At 43.5% G+C, this 8,209-nt stretch overlaps 1 protein-coding gene across 2 annotated transcripts in view; it reads left to right on the top strand.

The window, feature by feature from the left end:
- The window catches only part of LOC104860957 (hepatitis A virus cellular receptor 1-like), a 32,534-nt gene that overhangs the window by 4,563 nt on the left and 19,762 nt on the right, over nt 1-8,209 (top strand). For both annotated transcript variants that reach the window (XR_004516389.1, XM_010622295.3), the window contains exons 3-4: nt 481-612; nt 3,456-3,794. Coding sequence is in view for 1 of the 2 variants with exons in the window: in XM_010622295.3 (XP_010620597.1) it covers nt 561-612; nt 3,456-3,794 (391 nt within the window). In the remaining variant the exon portion in view is untranslated. The remainder of the gene's footprint in view (nt 1-480; nt 613-3,455; nt 3,795-8,209) is intronic.

Raw genomic sequence — 8,209 nt, 5'->3', positions numbered from 1 at the left:
GCTTAGTGCTGTTTTATCAGTGAGGAAATCAAGGCTCTGAGGGGCTGTCACACCGAGGGTCACTCAACTTTGTGAGTGTCAGGGCTTGCATCCGAACCCAGGTTTCCTTGAGGTATTCTCTTGACGTTCCTCAGTAAATGCAGTCGGACCCAGTGCTCCCGGGAGCATGAGGAGTGAACGCTCCACGTGCTCGCTCAGTCAGTCTGACCACAGGTGAACGTGGCCCCGAGCCTGGCTGAGGCGAGGCTCGAACCCCTGCCGCCCATCCCTGCCCGTGGAAGCCTGGTGTTTGCTCTGAGCCACGCTCACCATCGCTGCCTCTGGCTGCCTTCTCTGCGGGGTCAGAGCCCGAGTCAGATTGGAGGCTGCGTGTGGGGAAGGATGGGAAATGAAGGGCTGGCTTGGCGGACAGCGCTCCCCGTCCTCCACTCGGAGCTGACCCGGCTCCGAAGCCACTCACTGTCTGCCCCCCGCCCCAAGAGCAGGTGCCTGTGACCCACAGGGAGGAAGGAGAAGCTGCGGGCCGCGCCCTGAGACCTGAGCAGACTGCGTCGGTCAGCATGGTCCTTCACCTGCAGGCAGTCGCCTTAGGCCTCCTGCTGCTGCAGACAGGTGAGTGAGTAGCGGCGGGCGTCTGGGGTGGTGGGGCTGGAGGAGGACAGGCGCCCTGGGCTTCGTAGGACGGTCACCTGCTAAGCAGGGAGCAGAGCGCCAGGACGACATCTTACTCCAAATCCATTGGTGGCTGCTCTGACTGCCCCCGCTGATGGCTAAGTGAGCGAGCTGAGAGGAGGAACACAGGTGCGCTTTGTACTTCCCATGCAGGGGCGGGAGCTGGGCAGACGGTGCACGGGCGAGGGAGGCTGCGTTTCAGTACATTCTTTGTGCTTGGTGTTTTAAAACCCTTTCGAACCATTTCATTTAAAATAACTTTCTGTCTATCTTCCTTCTTTCTCTTGTACTGAGGATTGAACCCAGGGCCTTCATACTGATCTGTATTTCTGGCTCTTTTTATTTTTTTTTATTTTGAGACATGGTCTCAGTAAGTTGCCCATGTTAGTTTTAAACCTGTGATCCTCCTACCTCAGCTTCCCACAGTGCTGTGATTACAGGCACGCACCACTCACTCTACCTGGCTATATTATGATTGAAAGCATTCTATGAAATGTCTAAACATCTCCTAAATTTGTAAGACTAATGTTGGAGGAGTGGATTGTGGGAGTTTATTAATTATAATAACACGCATTGTACTTGTACTCCAAAGAATGATTTGAGGCTTGAATTAGAAGAATTCCAGTGATAGCCAGGCGTGGTGTTGCACACTTGTAATCCTCACACTGTGCGAAGCTGAAACAAGAGGATCACAATTTGTAGCCCAGCTTTAGCCATTGCAACTTAGTTTCACTCTGCCTCAAAATAAAAAATATAAAAAGGCTGGGGTTGTAGCTTACCTCAAAGGCTGTAGGTTTATTCTCCAGTACAGTTATAAAAATTCCAGCCAAAGATATACACTTATTTTATACAATAATGAACATTACCTTCTCAGAGCATTTCCCAAACTCACAGTTCAGCCCTATGTATGATCACATAGTTAGTAAATCTCAGATGTAAAAGATACCTTAAGTGTCTTTGGAAACAGGGTTTTTATCCACGATCCCACGTATTGTGCCACTGTACTGATTTCCATTTTCTTGAGACGGGATCTCCCTAAGTAGTTTAAGATGGCTTTGAACTCACTGTGTCACCCAGGATGCCTCCAACTCACAGCGATCCTCCTGCCTCTGCCTCCCAAGACCTGGGATCATGGGTGTGTGCCTGTACATCTGGTTACTGTAATTGTTTTTAAGTGTGTAATTTGGTTCCTGGCTGAGTATTCTCTAATTCTGTGGTTTCACTTGTGTTGAATTTGCTCAGTTTCTAGGCTGTGATTAGCCAAGATCTCTGCCTAAATTTTTGCGTTTCTTGACTGATCCTCAAGCCTAGAGTGAGCCTCAGCTCCTCCTAGAAGCGTTATAAAACTATTTTCTAACAATTCAATTCTTGAAGAGTTTAGTAGAGTTTTGCCCTTCAGACAATATTATTTAAAAAAAAAACATTAGCTCTTCTTGTTTTGGGGGGGCAGTTATAAAGGAAATGATTTCATTTAAAATAGCAGTTTTAAAGGCCAGGTATTTAGCTTAGTGGTTCTGCTGCCTGCCAAGCAAGTGCAAGGTCTGGAGTTCAATTCCCAGTACAAAAAGAAAAAAAAAAATCTCCATGTATGTATATAGGCATATACAGTTATTAAAAAGAAAACAATTTAAATAAAAAAGAAAAAAATTTTAAAAAGAAAAGCAACGCAGGCTGGGCATGGTGACACATGCCTGTAGTTCAAGCACAGTGGAGGCTGAGGCAGGAGTACTGCCTCGAGTTCAAAGCCAGCCTGGGCTACATAGCACGACCCTGTTTCACTGCCCCCCATAGCAGTTTTAAAATGCAACACTGAGCTATATCCACAGCCCTGTCTTTTTAATTTTGAAAAGTGACTCCCTAAGTCCCTAAATTACCCAGGTGGGGTGGAAGTTGGGATTCTCCCATCTCAGCCTCCCAGTGTGATGGGATTCCAGGTGTGCCCAGTATGTCTGGTTAGACTTTTTAAAATATATATAATAATTATTCACTCTATTTATTTTGGTACTGGGGATCAAACTCAGATCCACTTGTGAGGCAGGCTGCCGAACCACTGAGCCAAATCCCAGGCTAGACCTGATTTTTTAAATATGTGTTTTACCTAATAGAGGGATTGAATCTAGAAGAGAGAGCTGGGACCCTGCAGGGAAGAGAGACTTTTCGCTGTACACCCAGCACTGCTGCCAGGCCTTTTAAAAGCCTTGTGAGTTGGGCCTGGTGTCACACACCTTTCAGTTCCCTCCTGGTAATTTCTTTGTTAGCAAATATAGAACAGTTGTGTGCTAGAAAGATTTTGCCATGCTCTTTATTTTCGTAGTAAAAATGAGGAGCTGCCTGAATATCATACAGTACAATCAACTGTCTGATCCACAAATATATCAATGAAACAACGATACCGAGGAAGAATACACTAACAGGAAAATGTTTGTAGTATCAAAACTTTGAAGTTTAAGCTATCGCTCGGTGTGGTGTGGCCCACCCACTTGAATTCCCAGCTACCTGAGAGACTGAGGCAGAAGCATCTCAAGTTTGAGGCCAACCAAGGCCACCGACTTATTGAGACCCTAACTCAAAATAATTCTCTCTGGGCATAAAGCTCAGGACTAGAGCCCTTACAACTTGCATTCATGAGGCTGGGTTCAGTCTCCAGTATCAAGAAAATAAAATCATGCTGAAAATTCATGTTCACAAAGTACCTAAACAGAAAAATATGAATGAATTAAAAAGTGGAAAAAAGTGAGGTAAATATTGAGGTCCCAGTCTCCCTCTTCCTGTGTTTCCTTCAGGTGCTGTGTTTTCCACCCAAGTGAGCGCCGTGGTGGGGCAGCTGGTCACGCTGCCCTGCACCTACTCGGTGTCTGGAGGGGCCGTCACATCCATGTGCTGGGGCCGAGGGCCCTGTCCCAGGAACCAGTGCTCCGATACACTTATCTGGACCGATGGACACCAGGTCACCTCCAGGAAAGATGGGCGTTATCGGCTACACGGGCAGATTAAGCAGGGAGACGTGTCCTTGACCATCAGGAACGTAACCGTGGGTGACAGTGGCCAGTACTGCTGCCGTATTGAGGTCCCGGGATGGTTCAACGATATCAAAAGAACCATCACCCTCAGCGTTGTGCCAGGTGAGCTTGCCTTGTTTCCTGTGACCCTTTCACTCAGATTAACTGACATGTGGGTCATTTTCTTTCCTTTAATAGGATCCCCCAATCCTGTTTACCAATAAACACCTGCTCTTTAGAAGCAGAATAACTTTGCTGTGTAGACGGCGCCCCAGACCAGCTTGAGTCAAGGCCGTGAGCTGGAGTCAGCAAGGATCTCTGAGAAGAGCACAGCAGACAGGCTCCTTGGTCCCCGAAATGGCATTCCGTGTTCCTCAGTGAGCTATGTGAATGGTTTTATCAAGTGGAATGTGCTTAAAGAATTGTAGTTTCCCTGAGTTCATGTCTTAGAAGCATGGCTCCTTAAGATGTACATATATTTTTTTGTTGTTTGGTTTTTGATACAGGTCTCACTATGTAGTTGAAACTGACCTGGAACTCACTATATAGCCCAGGCTGGTCTCGAAGTCACAGTGATCCTCCTGCCTCAGCCTCCCCAGTGCTGGGATTACAGTTTTGCACGACCAAGCCCAGCTGAGATGTACATATTGTATATTGTACAGACCTAGAGTTCTACCACTTTCACTGCCCCACCTTGGGGTTTTGAATTATATCTTCTATCATATCAGAGAAACTGCTGTTTAAATAATTAAAATGACCTTATATACAAGTTGTTTCATTCCAACAAGCATTGATCAGTTGCTTATAAGAAGGGCATGAAATCCAAACATCTGGGAACATTATGTTTCTTATGATGTGGATATCCTGATTTCCCTCAGCCTTTCGTGAAAGAAATAGGTCCTTGAGGATTTCTTAGTTTCTGGTCCTGTTTACAAATGAATCTCCCTCTGCTAAGGTAGAAGGAAAACCTAATGCTGGTGGCCTTAATATTCTGTCTCCTTCTCCTCCTCCCTCTCCCTCTCTCTCCTCCTACTTCTCTCCCTCTCTCTCCTCCTACTTCCCTCTCTCTCTCTCTCTCTCTCTCTCTCTCTCTCTCTCTCTCTCCATAATTAAGGGGAACATTGTTTTGCACTCTCTCTACTTTTAGGTCTGGTTTGTTTCCCTTTGAAAGGCAAGCAAATGAAGTCACCTTGAGGGAGAAAATTGATGAAGTCCTGGACATTTGTTTTTTTTTGTTGTTGTTCTGGGAATTGAACGCAGGATGTTGCATTTGCGAAGCAGGCAGCACAACCACTGAGCTAAATCCCCGGCCCTGAAGCCCTATACATTTTGTTTAGCTGTCTCGGGGGAAGCTAACCAGGAGGCAGTTCAGAGAAGCCAAATCGAGGGGTGCATCATCCCACTGTAGCAAAGGAGCGGGTGGACAGGAGCTGATATGATTATGACTGCAAATTTCTTGGAGTTGTAAAATTATATTACTGACCTGGGTAATTTTTCAAAAATGGAATACAGTGAAACTAGGTGGCTTTTCTCTTTATCGTGCTTCGATTTTCAAAATTTTTCTTTAATTTGTTTATTCATTAATTTTTGGTTAGCTGAGTTGCTAAATTGCCCAGGCTGGGCTTGAGAACTTGTGTTTCTCCTACTTCAGCCTCCCAGAGTCTGGGATTACAGATGAGCAGTTTTTTAATGTTTACAAAACTACTGCCTGGTCCAGCAAGAGTGACCCTAACTGAGCCAGTGTGACAGCCTCAGCTCTACTGACCCAATTCTTTGCTTGAGTTTCCTTGTGGATCCAAAATGCTGAGCTTACTCTTCTACTCCCCCAGGGCTTCTCCTCACCAGCTCTTTCTGTTCTTGACCTTTTCCAGCTCTGCCTTGGGGCAAATGCCCTGAGTCAGAAACGCCTGTGAGCTGTTGAGGGTTTTTCCTCTTTTGCTTTATGCGTGATGTTTCTGCTAATTTATTTATTTTTAAGTTAATTTTATCAGTACACTTTAGATATACCTATTGATAACATTCATCATAAGGAACTTGTACCTGTACATCATTTATCTTAATTTCTCCTTTTGTCCCATTTTCCTCCCCTTTATTTAAACCTTCTACACCTTACTTATACAAGCTTTGCTTCCACTTTTTCCTTCTATTCTTTTTTTCCTTTTCCCTCCCTCCACCCCTGTGCTCCCTACAAGCCCCTTCCCATTTGAATATTGTCCTCCTATCTTCCAATATTATGCATTTTGGTCCTTATTTACCCTTTTGATTTGTCACACCACAGAAACCATGCAATATTTGAACATGTGTGTCAGACTTATTGCACTTAAAAGTATGGTCTCAAAGTGCATCTATTTAGCTAGTAATGTCTCAAGTTTATTCTTTGTGTCAGAGTAGTATTCTGTATAAAAGTTACACATCTAATCTATCTAGTCATCGGTTGATGGGCATTTCGGCTGTTTCCAACATTCAGCTATTACAAACTGTGTTGCTGTACACATGGGTGTGCATAAATCATCTTGATATGATGCTTTTGATCTTGGGGGGAAGATTTCAAGAAGAGGAATAGCTCGATTAAATGGAATTTAGAGGTTCTTAGTTTTTTGAGGCATTTCCACAGTCAAACAGGAAATATTACAGAGTATCAACAACTAGTATTTAACCTTATTGAAAAACTTTTGTACAGCAAGAAACCACCAACAAATAGAGTCAACCCGCAGAATGATAAAAAAAATTTGCCAGCAGTTCCTCAGACAAAGAACAAATATCTAGAATATTTAAAGAATTCAGAAAAATCAGACTCCCCCAAATTTAACAACCCAGTAAAAAATGGGCATCTAAAATGAATAGACCCTTGTTAGATGAAGAATTAGAAACAAAATAAATATATGAAAAAATGTTCAAGATCACTGGTTATTCGAGAGATGCAAATTAAGACAACACTCAGATTCCATCTCACTCCAGAAGGAATGGATCCTATCAATAAATCAATAACAAATGCTAATGGGGCCTTGGGGAGAAAGGAACCCTTCTCTAATGTTGGTGGGAGTGTAGACTGGTACAACCACTATGGAAATAAGTGTGGAGATTCCTCAAACTATTTTGGTTTGCATCTCTTGAGATCCTCTAATTAGACTTTTCTCTCATGCTTGCTTTCTTCTTTCTCTAGATTAGGTTTCTAGACTGTGGAGGCATGGCTGTGCATTCCACCCTCAGCGCAACCTTCTGGTTGTAGGTTGCTTGGGTTAGCAAACAATACCCAACAGCCGGAGTGGATTATGTAACAGCCTCACTGAATGTTTTTGAAAATAAAGTTTTATAGGAATACAGCTGCACCTGTTTGTTTAATGTATTGCTAAAGGCTCTTTTCAAACTCAATGCTGAGTAGTTGCAGCTGAAGTCATGTTGTAGATGCTCAATCTAAAACATTTATAATCTGTCTTGTTTTGTTTTGTTTCCTTGTGCTGAGGGTGGAAGCCAGGCCTCACACAGAGCCACATCCCCACCTTTTTAATTTTTTATTTTGAGGCAGGATCTCACTAAGTTGCCTAGATGCTTCATGAAGCTGGGTCCTCAGGACTCAGCCTACCTGCATGCTGGGATTGATCACAAATATGTGCCACATTCCTGTCCACATTTAGTCTTGTCTTTTGCGGAAAAGCTTTGCTAACCTGTACTGTCAACATTTCCTTGTATATCATAGGTACCCACAAGAACTTTTTTTTTTGTTCAAGGCAAAAATTGACAAGATTCCAAAGGAGTTTTCAAACCAATTATTCTCTACTCAAGGGACTTATGGTCTTATTTTATACTTATGGAAGATTTAATAAAACTGCTTATAAGAAAAAGCTATGCCTGGTGAGAAACAAGTTTTTATTCATCCTTTAACATGAAATAACCCTGCTTCAAAAGAAATATGAAAGCAGTTTACTCTGAGGTGAATATGAATAACCATGGCCTAGGGAACATGGACACAAGTTACCACAGGTGATGGGCCCCATTGTGGGAAAGGTCAGACGACTTTTATGGTCTCAGAACACAAGAAATCTGTAAGTCAGTACATTTACCAGTTATACTGGTACCAGTGACATCAGGCTACAGGAAAGTAGAGAAATTTTTTGTATAAATTTCAGATGTTCCCTGCAAGCGCATGGACCGAGTTCAATCCCAGGTACAAAAAATAAAATTCAGATGTTCTTTCATCACATTGTATGCTTCAGGGGTGATGCAGGTTGGATGTCTGTTAATCTTAGCTATACATTCCAAAATCTTTATCCTGGTGTCAGAAGGGTATGAGGACAGATAGAGATGTTGACAATAAATGGTCACTAAAAAAGTCTAAAGCCAAGTGTGGCAGCACACACCCATAATCCTAGCCATTGGGAGGTTGAGACAAGAGGATCCTAAGTTTGAGGCCAGCCTGGGCAATTTAGCAAGATCTTGCCTCAAAATAAAAGGAGAGAGAGAAACTGGGGATATAGCTCAGTGGGAGAGCTTGCCTAGCATGCATGAGGCCCTGGATTTTTTTCCTTGTACTGCCAAAC

This window comes from Fukomys damarensis, unplaced genomic scaffold (genome assembly GCF_012274545.1).
Source record: "Fukomys damarensis isolate Sample0158 unplaced genomic scaffold, DMR_v1.0_HiC HiC_scaffold_9, whole genome shotgun sequence".
In the NCBI taxonomy this organism is placed as follows: domain Eukaryota; kingdom Metazoa; phylum Chordata; class Mammalia; order Rodentia; family Bathyergidae; genus Fukomys; species Fukomys damarensis.
Note: the sequence above shows the minus strand (reverse complement) of the source record. Positions and strands in the feature narration are given on the sequence as shown.